Raw genomic sequence first — 21,583 nt, forward strand, 5'->3', positions numbered from 1 at the left:
TGTATAAATATTGGATTTTTATTATCTGTCAATTATTTTGATGCACTTAAAATTTCCCGTTTAAAATCCGCATTAAAAATTGCTGTATTGCTGCCTGGATGTCTAGAATGGTATTTTCACCAGGGAAAATCTTGAAGCCGAAATACACGCACGCACGCACACACCCTACATAAGGCTCAGTATTTTCAGCAAATCGAAGTGTAGTAGATTATTTAAGTTAGCATTGCTAGTGCATCAGTATCGTTTTTAAGAGATGTAATTGCAATTAAAATTAGCAAAAAAATACTGGTGGAATACACCAATGATTTATTGCATTCACACAAACTTACAAATTAATATTGTACATATACATCCTTTTTTATTAGACCAGCAAATGACTAACATTCTTTGCAAAACAGGATTTCATACAATTTCTTTTAAAAATTACGTCGAAATAATCAATTTTTCTTTTTAGTATGACGTCAAATGCATCGACCCCAAACACAGTTGTAAACACCTCCAGACGATTTATTTGCACCTGACCTCGAGATTGGTAACCTACGCCCAAGCAAAGCACGCCTTTGTGATCAAGTTTAACTATTTTAATTGGTCTATCTTCAGTGCCTAATTCTCTCAATACCGCCCCTTCTGCCACCGTCATCACGGGTTACCTTGGAAGCGAGAAGAAACTATCCAGGCATTTACACTACAGGTTAGCCTCTGTAGTAGCTTGGAGGAATGTGACAAATAGTAGGTTGGATCAAGGAAGTAAACGGCGAAACATCCGATACTTTTAGAGAGGGGAAGGTCTTCACGCGAATGTTTTCGGTATGAAAGGAGATTTTTGACGTTAACATATCAGAATCATGTCCCAACAGCAGCGGGTTGTGCAGCTGTCCCCGGCGTCTCTCGCGCTGGTCTTTGGTAAGGACGAAGAGAGCTCGAGAACTGCTGGGGGGAAATACAATGCGTCCAGCGCGAGCGGTAGAGAAATTTTTGCGGATTTTAAATCGCAAAACACGCGAAGCTTTTGGAATAAGAGACTGGTCAAAGCCATGGCAGAGGTTTATTTCCAGGGCTGGATGGAGAATTTTGTGCTCATAGTCCAAGGGAATGCGAACCATTTGGAAGTAGTGAGGGAAGCGTGGATGCGAAGGGCGCTGCGGTCTCCGAGAGGATTTAACATCCGAGCTGTGGGTAAGTCTCCATTTCGGCTTCCTTCACTAGTGCGCATAATTCTTTCATTGTTGTTTTTAAGATGCACTCCAATAGCAAAACATTCCTCAATTGCTGATAACGCACTACTAAAAAGTAACTGCACCCTATTTCCGTGAAGTGTAACAACCTTTTCAAGGTGTTGACGGAACGCTGGAAGAAATGCATGCGAGTGAAACTGTAGAGTGAACGGTGTTTACATTGCACTTAGCAGCCCGCCGCGATAAAAGAATAAAACAATAAAGGCGTGAAAATTGACAAGGACCTGAGATCCAACCGAGTGTCCGGAGCTGTAGTTATTTCGGTCTTCTGTTTTCTCTCTCGTGTTTACACGCATGGGGCGAAAATCTCTTCCTACAGATCAGAGACCCACCTAACCTGACCTTATTTATTTATTTATTTTTTGGAAAGTTTGCTTACTTGATACTCACTTCTTACAAAAAAACTCAATCGTTTTTGTGCTCTAAATTCCAGAACCTCGAGGTTCTGGAATTTATTGAGCTTCAAATCAACGTTATGTTATATTTGCTGTGCAAGCCAAGCTCGAAGATCGCCTGCCCATTATAAAACTGATCTGTGTTCTTGTGCAGTGATTTTGGCGTGCATAATTTAAAATAGTTCCCAAAGACATATAGTGTGGCTGTGCAATAGTAAATGAAAAGTGTGGGAACGTAGACAAACTGTCCAGTGCTCTGCGTTGTGGCAGCCAGTAGGTTGTTCACTGGTTGTGGTCTTCTCCGTTTGATTGTTTTAACTGTATACGTCAATCCTTAGTCCATCGTGTTCAGGCAATTGTCTCGTGCGGATTTCGAGTTATCAACTTTTGGAAACTGAGTGAATGTCAGATAGTACAAACTGCATGACGGAATGCCCGGTCATTTCGCCTGTTTGCGATGGATCTGTTTGTCTGTCCCTATCTGTGATTAGCTATACATACTCGCATTTAACACAATATATCGGAATGTGTATTGTTGTAGATGGCCTGATTATCTTTTTTCTGCTATTTTTAAATGCCATTTGCCAAATTTATTAGCGACCCCAGAAGAAGCAAGCTGCACAGATTAACGGGGGCATCAACGTTTTTGAAAACATGAGCTGTTTACCTAGGGCCCTTTGTAATGTGCAACCCTCTAGATAACACATGTCTAACTGTTACGGAGCCTTTTCAGGAACAAAGGCTTTAGCATTAGGCCTTTATTTGGCATTCGGCCCATATTTAAGTGCATGAAGTGTTTTATGACCGCAGTACAGTAAAGTTCAGTTGAAGTCCCTGCTTGGTCTTTGTTGTGTGGCTTTGTTTGTATGTTTGTTTTATTGTTTTTATTTTAATTTTATATTTTACATGTATCTATTTTAGTTATTCATTTATGTATGTTTTAGGCCTATGTGAAGCACTTTGAACTTGAAAGGTGCTATATAAATAATCTTTTATGTACTTACACCATACTGTCATAACAATATCAATGTCAATCATCCTTTCAATTTTCCCTTCATTTTGATGAAAATTCCCACAAATATTTGCCTTTCAGATAAACTTGCACATGGACCTGACCATCTGTATCAGGTTTCTTTAGTATTGGTGCATCGGAACTGTAAGATGTTTTTGTTAACTGTCAATATCCTGCATTTGTTGAAAACATACAGTAAAAAACTTTATACAAGTTAGTTTTTGATGCAAATTAGCTGAATCACCTGTAGATTTTTCATTGCCTGTATGTCTATACAGAGAGGAAAGAGAGCTTTTTATCCCCACTGATTCTGAGTATTTATGTCTAACCTGAGGCAGTGACCTGCTTTACCCCTCTCTGCCCTGACCAGCACTGGGGTCTGGGACTCCATCTCAGGATGTATTTTTCACTGGAAATAATGACAGCATGTTCTGTAAATCATGTATTGCATTGTTGCACTAGTTGTGTAATAAGGCACAAGATGTTTTATTTTCTCTAATTAGACTTGTGACAAATATAACCTGTAACAACATTCAACTTAATTTGCCATGTAATATTAGTTTTAATCCTCTCTTGGTATGGGGCAAACCCAATAGCAGCTGCTAATATAGGCTATGTCACTAGCTTTATTTATTTGGCATGTTAGTTGGTCTGTATGGACCAGATCTGTGCTTTTAAATATCAGGACAAGCAGTATAATTGAAAGGACAGTTGCTGAAAAAGCTCCACATCTCTTTACACACTATAGTGTGTTTTTACAGTGGGGGGTTAAATATGACTGTAGTGTGTCTTTTCTATGGGGGAGGCGGGTTGAGTATGACTGTAGTGTGTCTTTCCTATACACAGAGCTGAGTACGGCTGTAGTGTGTTTTTACGATGGGCGGGGTTGAGTATGACTGCAGTGTCTCCAGCCTCCCCTCCCTCTTGTCCCAGGGTCTGTATAGAAGCACAGCTCTGCAGGGCTTAATGTGCGTCTGAGACGCTACAGCTAATATGCACACATTCTGCTGCAGAGATTTGGGCTAAGGGTTGGGGTTAGAGCAAGATCCCTGACACTGGCTGTGAGCTCGACTGTTATGCACTAAAAACTGTCCCCCTTAAAGTGGATACAGAGTCTGAAAGAGATGCTGTTCTTGAGATACAGACACACAGGCGTATACACACACATAAACACACACACATAATGCAAATTGTACATCCTATCTGAGAATTTAATGGATCTCTTCACTTCTAATTTCAGTTTTCAATATTCATTGCTAAGGATGAATTTCCAGTATACGAGTTTTTTATGATAGGTAATGTACACCTCTTTTAACAGCAGATAAATGGCTGCGCCAGTCATGATTTTGAGATATAGGCTAGTTGTATTGATATGTAGTGAATTCCCTCCTGTACAAAACTCCTTTAGGTTGCCAATTGACAGAAATGTTCCTAGAAAGTCAAGTCCAGGTTTGTGGATAATGGTATGTGCTTGTGTTATGCTGGGCGTGAAGGAAAGGGTTAATGTAATGCTGGCTTTAGGAATCTGAAGACTTGATTTATGAGGCTGGTTCCCTCGTTCTGTCCCTGGAAGTAAAAGAGTGATTGTTCCCAGGCTGCCACTGCTCCTTTTTGTAAAATGAGGACGAAGAGCCATTTTTCTGCCTTCCGAAGGACCACCATGATGTTCACACAAAATAGCACTTGCCTGATGTGTGGGATCATCACTCACTCACAGCTGTTGGGTTAAAAATCTGGCTGGACATGTTCTGTGGGACACTCACTCTCTCACTGCTGTTGGGTTAAAGATCTGGCTGGACTTACTGTGTGGGATCATCTCTCTCTCACTGCCGCTGGGTTAAATAACCGGCTTGATTTGCTGTGTGGGATCATCACTCTCACTGCTGCTGGGTTAAAGATCTGGCTGGACTTCTGGTTGGGATCATTTGTGTCTCACAGCAGTCCTTCAATGATGTAAGAAATTGAATATTATGGCTTCTGGATTTCAATGTTGTCCAGTTCTGGTATAGTTGTGTTCCGTTTGAAAATGCATGTCTACCAGCACCCGTACGGAATTATAATACCATTGTATGTCTTATATTATAAGTGAAATTAGCATCCTTTGATATGCTGGCTCATGTGGAGATGATACAGTTAAAATGAAGGTTATATAGTTTCTGCATCTAAATGCGTAATCTCTCAAAGTATGTGTCTGTATTTCATAGACTCAGACTTTGATGGAGCTTCATTTTCAGTGGCATTTTAATTATACTGTTTAGCTGCTAAATAAGAAAATATGAGTCTTTGAAGCTTCCTTTAGCTGTGATCTAGGCCTTGGTATAGGATTAAGGTTATTCTATGACTAAAGGTTTGGAGACATTATATAATGCAAGTTTTTTCACATAAGTCTTTCTCATTTGAGTCAGTCATCTCTCCCATGTGTTTTTGTAGCCTTGCATATCATTGGTTGGTCGTAGATCGGCCTTGTTTTTCACCCTGTGTGTTCAGGTGAAATCGGAGGCCTCCTTCACCATGTCTGTTTGTGGCCTCTGCATTATTAAATAACTGCAGGATTGTGCTTGAAATAGCAGCAGAATCCTGGGGGTAAAATATTCATGCTAAGCATCTCTATAGTAATTAGTTGTCCAGCATCACTCTGCACAATGGACCCTTCTTGTATCATTAAAAAAACGAAACAATGTCCATTTGCTTTGAACTTTGTTCAAGTGACAACGTGAATTCACTCAGCCGGTATTTTTGAAAGATCCTTGAAAATGTAAGGTTGGCAGTTGCTCTGTATCTGCAGTGGACTTTTAGGGAGGCGAGATGGATGTGATCATGTATCCCATCAGCCTTTGTGAGCCATTTTTACTGGAAATGCTTCTCACTCTGCGAGTGCATGGTCAAAGGCAAAGTGTTATGTCCCTCTCTTGCCATTCCTTCAGTTGGATGAATGTGAGTGAAACTTGCAGTTTGGACTCTAATGAGGAGGGAAGTTCCAAACGGGTTCTTTTTTCATAAAGCTTCTTGGGCTTTCTTTTCTGCCCTGTTAACCGTGGAAAGCACTCAGGACTCAGCCTTCCTCTCTGAGTGACATGCCCTGCTGTCCCCGTGTGCTGAGCCCTGCCCTCCACCCCATCGGTCCCCCAGGGGTCATCGCTGACCACACCAAATAAATACACCAGATGTTCCTCATATACAGGGGGGTCAAAGTTCAACAAACATATGCTTGTAAAAGAACACAAACATTTTCCTCATTAGGACCACTTTTTCTTCTTTCATTAAATCGCACTGTTGTGTACGTATGCGCACAAATTATCTTTGAAGTTTCTGCAAGCGGTAATTACGGGGTCTAGGCATGAGACTTTAGAAAAAAAATGAACCATGTACACTGGAATTTCACAGATATGACCGTGACTCTGTCTCAGGGGAAATAAACTGGGGTATGGAGTGTTGGCAGGTAGCCAACTGCTTTTGCTCTGGTTTAACATGGTGTAATCACTAGTTTTGAGGTTTTACCTGTACGTGTGTCTGCTCCACGTTCACAGTATGAGTATGGTGCCAATGAGATGTTGCCATAGCGATAAAATGGACCATGACAGCTACCGTCCCATCGACTGTTGCTAAGCTTCGTCCTAGGAACCCTGATTTTTATCAAAAATGTAAAAATTGAACACGTCTCTGCTACTTTAAAAACAAGGGTAGGGAAAACTTAACATTTTTACATTTATTGAAATAGCCTAAGCCTTGAAAATAGACCTTGAACATTTACCGTTTTGAGCTTGAAAAACCTTTGTCCTCAGATTAGTTTCACAGGTTGTAAAGTTGGTGTGTTTTGAAGTGATTAAAAGCTGAGAAAAAATGGGTGAGTCCGGCATTCTTGTTGTTGAGGTGTGGTTGGGGTGTTATTGGGGTATTAATGGGTGACTTTTTGGTGTATTGTTGAACTTTGGGGTGATAAAATTAATCCAGAATTTTTGTTTATGAGTCTGGTGTGTGTGTTTCTGCATGCATGCTTGTGTGTGTTTTTTGAGTGTTTGTGTGTATACTTGATATGCTTGTGTGTGTGTACTTGTGTGTGTGTTTACTGTTTCTTGACTAAGTATGCTTTTATTAGACCACATAGGAAGAGAGGCCACATCCTCCATTGATAAGTTTGACCCCCTTTCACGAACACGGCAGTTCTGTGCCATCCCTACATCCTTTTCCCCTGCTCAGGAAGCTGGCTCCCTTCACCCAAACTGCACTTCCCCCTACCCCCTAACCCTTAACCCCTAACCCTAACTGCGCTAGGTGGAGTTTACTGACAGTCATAGAAAAGCACTTAACTCACAACCAACAGCTAAATCCACTGCCTATTCCTGTACATGAGTACCACTTTGGGGATCATTTAGCCTATTTATTTTTACTTATTTTTGACGGATTTGTTTTTCTCTTTAAAGTACTCGGGTGTAACCCTACAATCATTTAGTGCAGTTTGCCTTCATGCTCCTGATGGAATTCTGTTTTTACTCTTGTCATAATAAGAATAAGAATAAAACTTTCCCTTCATTCGATGTATTTGGATGTAAACGCATTAAGTAACTTAAGCACTTGTTAGTGGAGCATCTTAGCCACACTAGCAGCTTGTCTTGTTTGGGATTGTGGGAATGCTTAGGGTTACGTTTACGTGCTGCGTCCGGATCAGCTGCTCCAAACACATTAGGAATGGCCCAACTTCACAGATCGATTTGTGTGAAACGGAAACCCAGGATTCTTGCATTTTCTCTCTGTTAGGAGGGAGGGAGGGAAGAAGCAAGAATTCTGAGGAGGGGGGCGGGCATACATGGCAATCAGTGGGAGATTAGGTGTATGGTGGGGGCACACACATACATGGCAATCAGTGGGAGATTAGATGTATGGTGGGGGCACACACATGCATGGCTGTCAGTGGAAGATTAGGTGTGGGGGGTGGGGGGGGACACATACCTGCCAGTCAGTGGGAGATTATGTGTGGGGGGGGTGCACACACATACATGGCAGTTTGTTGGAGATTAAGGATTTAATACTCATGGGAACAGTGCCTTTTGGGCTGTCTTTGACTTACAAGACGGGAGTTTGCTTTATCTTTATAAGCTACAAGGTTCTTAAAGGTTAGGATATCCTGTTGAGGTTTGTCTGCGATTAATTCAGAAGGTAGCCTATTTCATTGCTTGTCTGAATAAATAAGTGTGTTTTTGGGGAAAAAGTCCTCTCACTCAATATTGGGTATGATATGAGGTTGTGTTGTGAGCCAGTTGTGTTTGTGAAAACAAATTTTAAGAGACAAATGTTCGGAAGGGCCTCGGTCTCTCCCCACCATTTGTCTGGCAGGTGTTTTCTTTCGTCTGCATTCCCTCCATCAACCCCCCCCCCCCCCATTGTAAGCAGGAAAGCAGCTTTTCTTTAGGTGGTAATTTGATGCGGTCCTGGTTTTACCTGTGGTATGCTAAATCGTGCAGTGCCCTTTCTTTTTAAACAATTTTCACTTAATTTGGTGCTTTGTGCACTTGGCTGGGTGAATTCCTGGTATTTCTCTATGTGTACAATGGGTCTAGCTCTGTCTACCTCCTCTTTTCCTTTAAAATGCAATCTCTTGGGTCTGTCATCTCTTCCTGATATTAGTGTGTGTGTGTGTGTGTGGGTCTACTTCACTTCACCTTTATCAGTGTTGGTACTTCAGCTCCAACATTGAAGCTGCCCCGAGTTTCTCACTCAGCCAAATGGAATTGCATGTTTCTATAACTGTATGAAGGAATAGCTGGTGGTACGCCACGGGAAATGGCAAAATAAATGCTCTGTTTTTCACAGGAAACTGTGTTGGTCTGTAATCCTGCAACGTTCCCAGCCATGGAAGCTGGGTTACAGTGTCATAATGTGACATTCCCAGCTGTGAAAGCTGTGTTGGTGTGTAATAATGTGACATTCCCATCCCTGAAAACTGTGTTAGTATGTAATCCTGTGGCATTCCCAGCCGTGAAAGCTGTGTTGGTGTGTAATCCTGTGACATTCCCAGCTGTGAAAGCTGTGTTGCTGTGTAATCCTGTGACATTCCCAGCTGTGAAAGCTGTGTTGGTGTGTAATCCCACGACATTCCCAGATGTGAAAGCTGTGTTGGTGTGTAATCCCGTGACATTCCCAGCTGTGGCCTCACCTTGAAAGGGAGGGTCTTAGTCGGAACAGATCTTATTGCAGAAGATTAACTCTTGAGGTGAGACGTTCAGTCTGCCTCCAGCACCCACTCCAAATCACTCTTGGCTCCACCCACAATGGGACCGGGACTCATAAAGCTCTTTCAGTGCTCATGTGAGTGGCCGTGGCCTGCCTCACACACACTGCTGGCAGAAATGAAGACACCCCTTCCAAAAGCATGGGGCCTTCCCAGCAGCCCTAGAGTGGCTTTGTGGCATGTCGGGCACCATAGACGTTTCTTTCCATCGGTCACTCTCACACTGCTTAGGTGGAAGCTGCAGAGAATGCGATTTGTACAGAGCTGATATGTGTTCTTGCCGATAAGATTCTGCAGCTTTGGGTTTTCTGAAAGGCAGGGAGGTGTACTGGAAAAGCGAAGGAGGGGATAAGCAAGTGCAGGAGATAAGAAATACGAGAAAATGTGGGCCCAGAGAACAGGCTGTGCTGGCACACGGAGGGTGCGTGCGTGTGTGTGTGATTAGAAGGGGGATTAGAGATTGTAATTATGATCAGATAAAAGGTAATGAATTATCGGTATTGGTATTTATAACATTGCATTCAAAATCATTTTGCTGAAAACATTGGGTTTTTTTTTCTCATTTATTTTGTAAATGAATAAGTCAAATTTCCTGTACACCCCAAGGGCTCAAAATATTTAATTACAGTGTTTACTGTTAATACATCTGTAAAAAAAAAAAACACAGGATTGTGTAGTTTATGTGGATTGGGTTAGGGTTAATGTGAGTTTCAATGCGCGCACACTCAGGTTTGTGGGAGTTTGAATACGCACACTCAGGTGTGTGGGGGGTTGGATACGCACACTCAGGTGTTTGGGGGGTTGGATACGCACACTCAGATGTTTCGGGGGTTGTATACGCACACTCAGGTGTGGGAGGAGATTTGGATACGCACACTCAGGTGTGGGGGGGTGTGGATACGCACACTCAGGTGTGTGGGCGGTTGGATACGCACACTCAGGTGTTTGGGGGGTTGGATACGCACACTCAGATGTTTCGGGGGTTGTATACGCACACTCAGGTGTGGGAGGAGATTTGGATACGCACACTCAGGTGTGGGGGGGTGTGGATACGCACACTCAGGTGTGTGGGCGGTTGGATACGCACACTCAGGTGTTTGGGGGGTTGGATACGCACACTCAGGTGTGTGGGGGTTTGGATACGTGCAGTCAGGTGTGTGGGGGTTTGGATATGAACACTCAGATGTGTGGGATCACCAGTGTGTTTATTAATATGATGATAAACTGCTGTACTGGAGGGGAGGGAACCCTGCAACCCCGTGCTGCCCCCACAGCCAGACTGTGAGAGCACAAAGGGCAGCGTGTTCCGGTTAAATGCTTTTGCGGGTTGGGAGTCCATGGAAACTGTAGCCTGTAGGAAAAGTTCTGAGAATGTTCATGCTAGAGGCTAACATTGTACACAGTAAACTAACTTGTACACAACACTCACAAACATACGGCCAACCGGTATACAACACACACAAACATGCTGCCAACATGTACGCAACGCACACGAACATGCTGTGAACTGAAGTCAGTTCTCTGCTCTCTTGTTATGTGATGTCTTACAGTAGACTATTCTGTTTGGCTAATAATTACCTGCAATAACTTGGGCAGAGGTCCAGCGAATCAAGTGATTGTATGCTGTAACATTAAGATTAGCCTTCATTGGAACCAAGGGGCCTAGCCCAAACCATGTAAAACGGCCACAGACTAAGGGGTGTTCAGATACCTTTGGTCATATAGTGTAAGAAGTTAAGGACAGCAGTAAAGGTAAGAAGTAAAGGTAGCTTGGTTTGGGACGTGTCCGGAGCAGCTGTGTGCTCTGACACAGCTCTCAGTGAGAGTGTGATTTCTGCTGGTCTGTTCAGCATGGACTCCCTGAATCAGCCTAGTGTTTGTGCCAAGGCATCCCATAATGCAATCAAACTCTGCAAATGTGATTCCTGTGACTGTAAGGGATCACATCAGTCAGTGAGTAGAGAGACTCTTCAGCAGAGTGCTTTATGTAGATGTCTGCCTGTCATAATTCAGTTGGGGTTTTAAAAGCCCTGGAGTATGATTTCAATTATACAACTCATTCATCCTGCAGTGTAGCTGACAGTAGGGTGCAGTGTCATTATTAGCTAAAGCAATGTAATTCATGGACTGGGGCCTGTAGTTGACTGTAGGGTGCAGTGTCATTATTAGCTAAAGCATTGGACTCTGTATGCTGGGGCATGTAGCTGACTGTAGCGTATGGTGTCATTATTAGCTAAAGCATTGGACTCCATTTGCTGGGGCCTGTAGCTGAGGCCCTTTTCTCAGCATGCAGGCATCTGCCCCACCCAGTCAGACCTGCCCTTGCCTGGGCTTACAGCCATAGCAGGGAACATCGGCCAGCTCCGCTCTCTTTCTCAGCTCCATTTTAGGAGTTCTGCTCCCTCCCAGATTGAAAAAAGGACATTAATAATGGTTTTTAAAAAACCTTGATTTCTCCAGCCATCTCCAGATTTGTTTTAGTGCATCCAGACTCCCCCTCAGCCGGACTGGGGCAGGGCTCAGTGTGGTGTAGCGCAATCACAGCGTAACCCCGAGGAGGACACTGCGTTTATGTGAGGCCGTATTTTAAGGTCTTGCATTAGACTGCTCGCCCAAGCGATGCTCCCAAGTTAATGGGACCACATTAATGTCTCACCTTAACCTCAAAGGGCGGAGTCAACACACCACCAAGTACCACCATTTTAAGAAAAACATTCACTCTGAGAACTAAGAGATGATTTTATATGTGTGCTATAACCACACTAATTGTTTATGCATTTCACATTATGGGTAACATTATTATACCGTATTCCCACTGGGAGAGAGCACAGTCCCTGGCTCCCTACTCTTACACTTTACTCACAGTTTGCTTACACAGCTGCTAATCCCATAAACCCCGGTTTCTGTCTCTCTTGTCACCTGACCATCTGACACCCTCTCTATGTAAATATGTAAGTTGATCTGCAGGTTTTTCACGGGTCACATGATTTCTGTTTCTGGTTTTTAACGGTAATCTGAGTAGATAACCACTAATTCTGGGTCCCCCTCATAAAATATATTTTAAGGGTGAAGGGTGAATGAGATATTGATTAGTATGAGTATTAATGAGGTACTGAATTAGTATGAGAGTTAATGAGATGCTGAAATGGTACAGAAAGTGAAGAGGCTGGGATCAATTAGTTTCATTGTTAGTATTTCACATGATTTGTAAATAATTTCAATTGGGCACCATATCTCTCACCTTGAGTTGCTTTGGTTGAGTTGATGTGTCTGAGGGGGCAAAATCTTGATATATTGTGATAGTCCTCATTGCATAGTAATTTGTTTGTCTTTCAAAGGCACACTTCCATGGGCACACTTACTGTGCCATTAATATCCATAAATTAAATGCTGCACTGAACTTCCTCATGGGATGGATACAGAAATTTTGATATGAGATGGCTCTTGATATGGCTGTTTAAAGCACTCATGGAGTCACTCCCCCACTCCCCCCCCCCATCCCTGTTTAGTTGAGTGTTCTGCATGGCGCCCCCATCAGCAGCGCTGTGGCCTTGCACACTTCGTCCCGCCACCAGTCCCCCCCCTGCCCCGCTTCAGGCGTTACCATGGCACCCGAGGGGCGGTGGTGCTCGCATTGTATGTAACAAAGAGCCCGAATGTCGGACGCGCTTCCTCATGTTACAGGGATCCAAAGAGCCATTTCCCCCAGGAGAGAGGCCAGTTACAAGAGTGATCCCCAAATAGAGTCACGCCTGCTAATGTTTGAGAGAACAGGAGCCCCAATCTACACCCCCTTTCATTCGCCCCAGGCCTCCTTGTCCCGTTCTTCCAGTACACAAACATACTCTGGAAGAACTTTTGAAATGCAAATAATGAGGTCTTTTGTCTGCCTGAATCCCATTGGTCCAGTGAACATTGTGAGCAGTAGCTCTTGGTCCGACTATAAGTCGAAAATGTTTTGTTTGACACACCATACTTGGCTCACTTACCAAAATGACCATATTTAAATACTTTTTGGTGATTCAGAAATGGGTAAATAATAACAAAATTTATCTGTACATTTAATGACGGACAGTTTAAATGTATCAACAGTACTGAAAAAGATGTTTTAAAGCATTGTGAGGATCAGTCATTGATCCTTGACAGCCAGAGTGATAAAGTTATTTTAATTTTTAGATCAGGTTCAAATAAGATTCAGTTGTCATTTCTAGACTTTTGTACTGCTGCTCTGTGCTGCTGCTGTGTGCCACTCTGTCCCACACTGTGTGCTGCTCAGTGCTGCTGCTCAGTGCTGCTCTGTGTGCCACTCTGTCCTACTCTTTGTGCTGTTCTGTGCTGCTGTGCGATACTGCTCTATGTGCTGTTCTATGCTGCTGCTCGGTACTGCTCTATGTGCTGTTCTATGCTGCTCTGTACTGCTGCTCTGTGCTGCTCTGCACTAGGGTCCAGGGATGATTTTCAGTATGAAGCTCATATGAAATTTTCACTGTTTCCCAACAGACCTTATATTTAAAAATTATTGTAAATGAACGCTATAATAGGATTTCCTGTCCAAACCTAACACAATCAGGGTTTCGTTAGCACAAGTCAGGAGCATTTTTTCCACATTGCTAGCTAGCCAACTAAGTAACCAACTTGTGCTTGCTTGCCGACAACCAGACTTTTCATAGTTTAAAGACTTTAATGTTTCTAAAAATACTGTCTTTTGGGAGTATCAGGAATAAATAGGTAATTTAAAAGCCATTGCCAATCAAACAATAGGTCTTGAGATTTTGTTGTCAATTCTCACACAGCTGATTTGAGCGAATACTTTAAAAGGAATACAAACCAACTCATGCCAGTATAAACAAAGTTTGGATTTTACCTTAGCAACATCAGGATACAATTGGCTGAGTGACAATGATTGGCAGGTACTCAATATTATTCTTCTGTTCCTATGGTCAGAATAAAACAATCATGTGTACTGTAATATACAACAAAGCGCAGCTTTATCATAGTGTATGATTGACAGAGCCAAATTATTTTATAGGTCACCAGGAAGGTCTGAATCAGGATAGGATTTTGAGTCAAGTGCGTAAAATGTGTTTAAGTCTGCTTAAGACTTAGCCTAATTTTTCTAGGCAGAATTCCCCCTGTATTGTCAAATGTTGCAAAACAGGTTTTTTTGGATTACATTTCTGGTAACTCTGGTAAAAAATTGGAGGGGGAAAAACATAATTATTATAAGAATGATGAAGTGAATTGTTACTGGATCGTGTAGCATTTTATTTCCAGTACACATGCGGTCACATGCCATGGTTTGGCATGAAATATTGAATATATTCAATTATTTAGATATTTTCCATCAGTATATTGATATTGATAATTCTCAATATTGCTGGAGCCTGCTCTGTTCTGTGCCGCTCTGTGTTTCCCACGGTTATGTCATGTTCCTGCAGCAGCATTGAGGTCAAGGTCCTCTTTTCCTCTTTTCTTTAAAAAAAAAAAAAAAAAAAAAAAAGAAAAAAAAGGCACACAGACAATGAGGGGATTTGGACAGGACATCCTCTGAGCGCAGGAACAGTGGTGTTCTTTACCGTCCTGAGGCTGTCAGTCACTCACCAGCCCCGCCCCCCTCTTGATCCTGTGTGAAAGTGCTCCCGCACAGCTGTTCCCACAAAACGTGGCGCTGCATTGAGAAAAGGGGAAGAGCGCCATCTACTGGCACGGCTGAGGGTGGCATGCTTAAACGTCTTAGGAGCGTTGTCTGTTCTGTGTTGTGTGCTGTGAATGGATGATTTCAGCTGCACTCTGAGGGCCAGGGGTAAAGATTCCCTTCCCCAGCCTTCTGTCTGTTCACAGCACACACTCGGCTGAGTTACTGATGATGCTCACCAGGGTCTCACAGATAGCGCAGAGCAGTCAGCTGGTGGTTCAATTTAAAAGCTTAAAGTAACATTTTTTTTTATTTAACCTTTATTTACCCCGGTTAGGTTCGCTGAGCACGGATGCTCTTTTGCAGGAACGCCCTGCTTGTGTGGATATGTGTGGACTACAGAACTAAACTTGTCCTCTTGACTGAGATAATGACGCTTGTGTGTGTGTGTGTGTGTTCCAGGTGACCTCTCTCCCATGCAGATGGCTCCCATCGTGCAGTCCCAGTTCATCCCTCTGTCTGAAGTGCTCTGCTCTGTCATATCCGACATGAACGCAGCGCAGGTCACCGTCAGCCAGGAGGCGCTGTTCAGCCACATGATGAAGGCTTACCCAGGTAACCTCCTCCCGCCACCTGCGGATGGATTATTCCATTGTGTTGGTTGGCGCAAAACTATTGTTTGTCCAGCAGTATCTGTCCTGTCATTTAGAGATTTTGTTTGTAAGAGCTGTGGGACCTCTGAGTGCCTCCATTGGTAAAGGTACCCAGCACAGGCTTAGGCTGGTGCTCAGTTACAGGCTCGGGCTCTCTTATGTCCTGAGGGGAACACAGCCTGGTAAACACAGCTACCCTCCTACTGCCAAAGCTGGGCTTAGAGTCATCTCTGTTCCACTGCTGTGTGTTAGAGGGGGGCAAACATTCAGGCTGCCTTGTAACCATTGTATTGTTTTACATTGCATTGCATTAATTTAGCAGTGCTTCTTATCCAGAGAGACATTATACATTGGCTTACGTTACATTACATTACAGGCATTTAACAGACACTCTTATCCAGAGCAACTTGCATAACGTCTGCATTTGTACAAGGTAGACATTTATACAGCAGTGCATTGAGAAACTCCAAATTGGGCAAAAAGAGTCAAATTAAGTTACATGAAAGTAAAATTCCATTGCAGGTATGACCATTCCCACCCAGGATATCCTGTACAATGCTCTGGGCTCTCTGATAAAGGAGAGGAAGATCTACCACACAGGTGAAGGCTACTTCATCGTCACTCCACAGACCTACTTCATCACCAACAGCGTTGTCAAGGACAAGCACTGGTGGACCTCTGGCGAGAACGACCTCCCCTCCCCCCCGCCCATCACCTACCTGCTGAGCAGCGAGAGCTGTATGGACAGCACTGCCGACCCCCCCTCCGTGGCGCACTGCAAGTCCTGCAGCTGCTTTGCCCCGTCCGTCCTGGACCAGCACTCCGTCGCTGAGAGCACAGCCAAAAGCCTCCGGTGGCCCCGGGACCCCAAGCCCTCCATCCAGCATCAGTCCACCTCCACGGCCACCCACTACCAGCCCAGTGAGATGAGCAAGTCCACCACCAGCCGCAAGGACAAGGAGAAGCCGGGCCGCAAGTTTGGCCTCAGCTTCTTCCGCCGAAACGTGGGGAAGAAGGAGAAGCCCAAGAAGGAGTATGCCACGTACTCCGGACAGTTCCCCCCGGCGGAGTGGCCTGTTCGGGACGAGGAAGACCTGAACAACCTGCCTCGGGACCTGGAGCATGCCATCATCAGACGCATTAACCCTGAGCTGACTGTGGACAACCTGGTGCGCCACACGGTGTTGATGAAGAAGCTGGAGGACAAGGGTGGAGACAAGGGTGGAGACAAGGGGGTCGACCGGGGCGTGTCCACCGAGATCCTGACCTCCAAGCAGCGGCACCCGTCAGCCAAGGTCCCTGGCAAGAGGTCCTCCTCCAGGGCCGCCCGCAGCAAGAGGAAAACACGCTCCTCCAGGGAGAAGCAGAGGGAGAAGATGAAGGATTTAGGCTGCCCCGCTGACCCAGACCTGGACCACATTCCTTCCCTGCTTGGATCTGAGGTGGCTGTGGATGAACCAGTCCCTCAGGCTTATGAACATTCTTCTCCTGTGGACACCAAAAATGTGTTTAAGAAACGAATTGACAACCCATTCCAGGGTAGGCCAGTGAGGAAGCCAGAAGAGAGCAGGCAGACGGGGGACAGCAGGGAGCACGCGGGGCACAGGTCAAAGTCCTGGGATCCATCCCAAACAAAGAAATCCACCAACAGGACTGGGAGACCGGTGACCACTATTGACAGGTCCTGCGAGGCACTGACATTAGACAGCCAACCAGTCAAAGAGCTTCTTGGAGACTACAGTTCTGGTTACCCGGAGACCAGCACCCTGAGAATAGAAGACAAAATGAAGAAACTGACAGAGTCTAAAGCAAGAGGCAGGGCTTTAGAGGATGATAATGGGAAGGGTACAAAGCATAAGGCTTCTCAGGATGGGAACGCAGGGGGTAGGTTACATCCTCGGCACCCCACAAGGCAGGCACCCCACAAGGATAGTGACCTTATGGCCTATCCGCTTCCACCCCAAATCACTCATCAGAGCAGTACAGCAGCCTCCCCATTTGGGCCAAATACCACCGCCCAACACAGACTCGGTCTGTCTGCCCAACAGCTAGATGGCAAGGGGGACGTGAAGCAGAGCCTCAGTCACTGTGGCTCACAGCAGCACACTCCACAGCCATTAAAGAGCGGTGGCCTGCGGGTAGACTCGGGACAAACAGAGAGCGACAGCTGCACAGATGAAGACCAGGCGCTCTACCAGCGGGCGGTGGAGGATGACGATGCTTGCAGCTCCCTCTATCTGAATGAGGACTCCATGAACGAGGGCAGCGATGTGAGCCAATCAGAAAGGATCCCTTTCTATCAGCAGTCCTCCACTGAGGGGGACCGGGACTGTGCTTTTCTGGAGGAGGTTGGGGTGCACCAGGGGCCTGTATTAGGAACCAGTCAACAAGTGGACTGCAGGTGGCATGAGCTGAATTCCCAGCGGCACTCAGTCGTGTCCCAGACTGATGGAGCTCCTGCACAGGCCCCCCAGGTTCCGCTGCTGCCCGGGGGAGAAGCAGAGCCCAACGAAGTGGTCCAGAGCTGCATCTTCGACCGCTGCCAGGGCAGCGAGGCGGACTCGGACACGGAGACGCTGCACAGATCTGCCGATGAAGCCGAGAGCCGGTCGTTCAGCTGGGGCTGCGGCCCACGGCCAGAGGAGCTGGAGCACCAGGGAGCCGCGGGCAGCCCTCGTCCCGCTGCCGCCAGTCAGGGCGCCCCTGCAGGAGCCGGCGCGGGGGAGGCGGTGGAGAACCACAGCAGCACGGGGGACAGCGGGATCGACTCTCCAAGGTGAGCGTAAGGGTCATAGTGTAATCGGGACATTTTAACCTGGGTTTGAGATTACAGTCCTTAAAGTTCATTTCCATCTAGGGCCTTATCCAATCTGAAATATTATCTAGAAATCAGATGTGGCTACTAAAGTGTACTCTACACTAAACTGCACTAAACTTCACACTGGGCTAAACTTCACCCTACAGAAAACGGTTCCTCCACATTATAATGTGCAGATGAATCTGGCAGCTGTGCTGGCCTGTATGTTCAGTAATACAGTACTTGACAAGTGAGCTGAGCATCAGTCGCTCAAAAGCTATGATTTAACACCTATTTAACATCTATTTGTCTATTCTGCAGGCCATGCCTAATGAAAATAAAGACTGCATGCATAAAAATTCAAGTTTGTCTCATCACAATAAAAAATTTTAGAAGCAGAATTAAATGTAGGAATGTGACGTATTGCAAGCTGCATTCAAAAGTTTATTTTATAGTACTGTAAATAGTTCCTGCTTTATATTATGTGTTATTGTATTTAGCATTATTTCATGCTCCTTGTTTTGGTGCCCATGTGAGGCACTAATCCTCCCAATCAGAACTATCATATGAAATGCTTCAGTTCTTTCTGAAACTGTTAACGGGCACTGTAATATTCAGGATTGCCTACTTATTTTAAGTGGTCATGTGAGTTACACACCATTCATGTTTCCCCCCCCCCGCCCCTTATCCCACAGAACTCGAGTCAGCCTGACCTCCAGCAGCTCGGGGATTGTGGAAGGGCTGAAGCAGCGGATTTTCCTGCAGGACTTGGAGACGTTGCACTCCATGAGGCCCCAGAACTCTGTACTGCAGCTTGCGTCCACCATGAACGTATGAGCACTGCAGTTACTGTATATGACGTTCAGCGCTGGCTCTTCCAGTCTTATTGTATAAATGTAAATGTATACACAGTGTATAAAAGTTTAAACGGTTACCATGTCTCTGGTGCTCAGTATCCATACCCTATATTGTGTATTTGCAGACCTGTGCATGATGGATTGTTGGTGTAAAATAATATTTTTGTACTGTTCTGTCAGAGGGACTTTTATTTCTGAGGTCCCAAGGTTTTCTGTGAATTTACACTTTAGGGGTCTTAAAACCTAAAATGAGTTCAATATTTTATCAACACTTCATTTTCTGACTTTTCATGTTGACATTTGCCAGGAATTAAAATGTGACAAATGAGTCTAGAATTATCTCCTTGTCTTGGTCATTATTGGAGATTATTGGGCTTATTGGCAATTTCTTCAAATAAAAATTAAGTGTATAATGATCACAATGGGTCAATGGAACAACTTCCAAAGCCTTAGCTGGAACCCCCTTCCTGAAAACAAATTAAAAAAAAAAAAAAAAAAGCAAGTGAGGTAAAAACAAATTCTTTTTTTAAAACTTCCTGGTGAAAAGAAATTTTGGGAGGAATCCAGCCCTGTGTCCGTAATAAAATATAGGCTAAAATGGAAATTCATGGCTCTTTTTAAGCATCACTTTTCTTAGACTCTTTGGGGTGACTATTTTGGTTCCCCTGTAGATGATGTCATTGACCACAGATAGTTCCGCTCTGCAGTTCCCATACTGTGCAGTGTCTGCTAAGCAGGCTTATTTCATATTAGACCGTCTGTCCAAGGTCGTTTCCCTCAGGTTTCTCATGGTGTCATGTTTTTGTCATTTGTCATGTTTCAGATGAGGACATAAATGCCCATACAGACATGATTACAAGCACTCTGTAAGAAAGAAAATCATGCAGATATTCTTTTTTAAAAATCTGCTACAGGCAGGGTGCTTGCAATCATGTCTGCATGGGCATTCATGTCCTCCTCTGTTTTGGCATTTGCAGGATCCTTGGGCTTCTGGAACAATGCAATCAAGGGCTTGTGATCAGTCTCTCTGCTGATTGCTTGTCGTGACACAAACTGAACTCTCATATGCGTATGTAATGCTGAGCAGCTCCTTGTCTGTGTGTGTCTCTGTGTCTGTCATTGAATGCGACGCCTATGCTGTTGGCTGCCAGTTATCATTGTATTTCTGCAGGAGAACTGCACTGTTTGAGCCTACTCTGTGATGCATCTGCTGATATCTTGATAGGCCTCACTGGGTAGTAAAACCTCAGAACTGTCTCCTACACTCCTACACACACACACACACACACAATTGGCAATCCAACTTCTGGAACTCTGTAAGTGTGAACTTGATTACTGATGGTTAGCTAAATAGATAGCTAACCAAATTTTTTGTGCAGTGATGCAGCGATTTATGCAAATACTGTTAACATTACACCTATAAAGATGAGTCATGAGATTACTATACTGTAGTGTAGCTTGCTAGTTATTCCAGACTGTAGTGGATGTTTTAATTGCTGATCCAATGGCACAGACAACTTGTGCTTTTCTCCTGAAAAAGTACAACAGAGAGTATCTGGTTTCCAAATTAATGTTGGTAAAATTTTTCTGACGTAGTCCCATGTGTTCAGCTGTCCCCACAGCAGATCAGGGATCAGCGCCCCCTAGTGGCCTGGAAATCAACTGCGTTCCAACCAATCCCAGCCTCCCCTGCTTTCCTACAGCCTCTATAACACAGGTGTCAAACTGCAGTCCTGGTGGGCCTCCGTGTCTGCTGGTTTTCAGTGTTTCCGGCACCAGTGGTCCATTAAGTCATTGATTGGCTAAGGAATCCGCACTCCTTGTTCCCATTGCCTTAAATGGCAGCTGACTGAAAGGAAACCACCATTTAGTTTGACACCCCTGCTCTTTGAATTTCTAATTCTACATCTGCTCTTAAGCACACTTCCTTGTTATTCCTTGTCTCATGGTAGTCTTAGTAATGTGATTTATTCCACCAAATGTCATTGCTGAATTTTAATTTGAGCATTAAATCAAATTTGACAAATTTTTTATTTTCAAATAGGCCTATGTGTTGTTTTCCCCTGAGGTTTGATCTTGGCATAAATTGCAGTACTAGGTCCCCAGATTAAACATCTTTGCAGGAACCCTAACCCTGAGTAAAAACCCAGAGTATCTAGTAAATACTGCCAAGTCATTGTAGGTTGCATTTACATTATCAGGACATTTGTGCTTGTAAAGGGGTCCCACTGCTACAAGAATACTCCATGCACTGGTGTCTGGTGACACACTTATATGCATATATTTTAACCTCAATGGACACAATAGATGGCCAGTTTATTCCACTGAAAGTTTTTTTTAACAAATAATAAATTAATAATAATAAATAAATATTATGAACGTAGTTCTGGAATTCCTTATATTTGTCCACTTCTGTTTTTAAACCAAACAGCTGAAATAAGAGCACAATTCAAATGTGTTTAAAATGATACCTTGCACCATCATAAAATGTGATGGATTTTCATTGAATGCCAATGTTTTGTGCAAGCAGGTATATAATTTTGGTTGCATAGTTGTAATGTAGGTAGCTATCATACCTTACATTCTAGATTAGAATATCACATTTTGACATCACAAAGGGGAGAGCTTGTGTGGAATCCTGGTAGCAGTACAATCTTACACAAGTATTGTGATGTCATAAGCATAACTTCTCTAAGCTTCTTCTTCTAAGCTATAAGAGTAACACATTTTCATCGTCATCAGATGGAATTTTCCTGTGACTCCCACCCACGAA

General features: G+C 44.1%; 1 protein-coding gene across 1 annotated transcript; it reads left to right on the forward strand.

Moving 5' to 3' along the window:
* Positions 1–487: 487 nt before the first annotated feature.
* On the forward strand, positions 488–19,149 carry stox1 (storkhead box 1). Its single transcript, XM_035399443.1, has 4 exons — positions 488–1,176; positions 14,966–15,118; positions 15,679–17,932; positions 18,649–19,149. The coding sequence occupies exons 1-4, from the start codon at positions 846–848 to the stop codon at positions 18,788–18,790; spliced, it is 2,880 nt and encodes a 959-aa protein (XP_035255334.1). The 5' UTR covers positions 488–845; the 3' UTR covers positions 18,791–19,149.
* The last annotated feature ends 2,434 nt before the right edge of the window (positions 19,150–21,583 follow it).

The sequence above is a fragment of the Anguilla anguilla genome, chromosome 18 (genome assembly GCF_013347855.1).
Source record: "Anguilla anguilla isolate fAngAng1 chromosome 18, fAngAng1.pri, whole genome shotgun sequence".
NCBI lineage: Eukaryota > Metazoa > Chordata > Actinopteri > Anguilliformes > Anguillidae > Anguilla > Anguilla anguilla.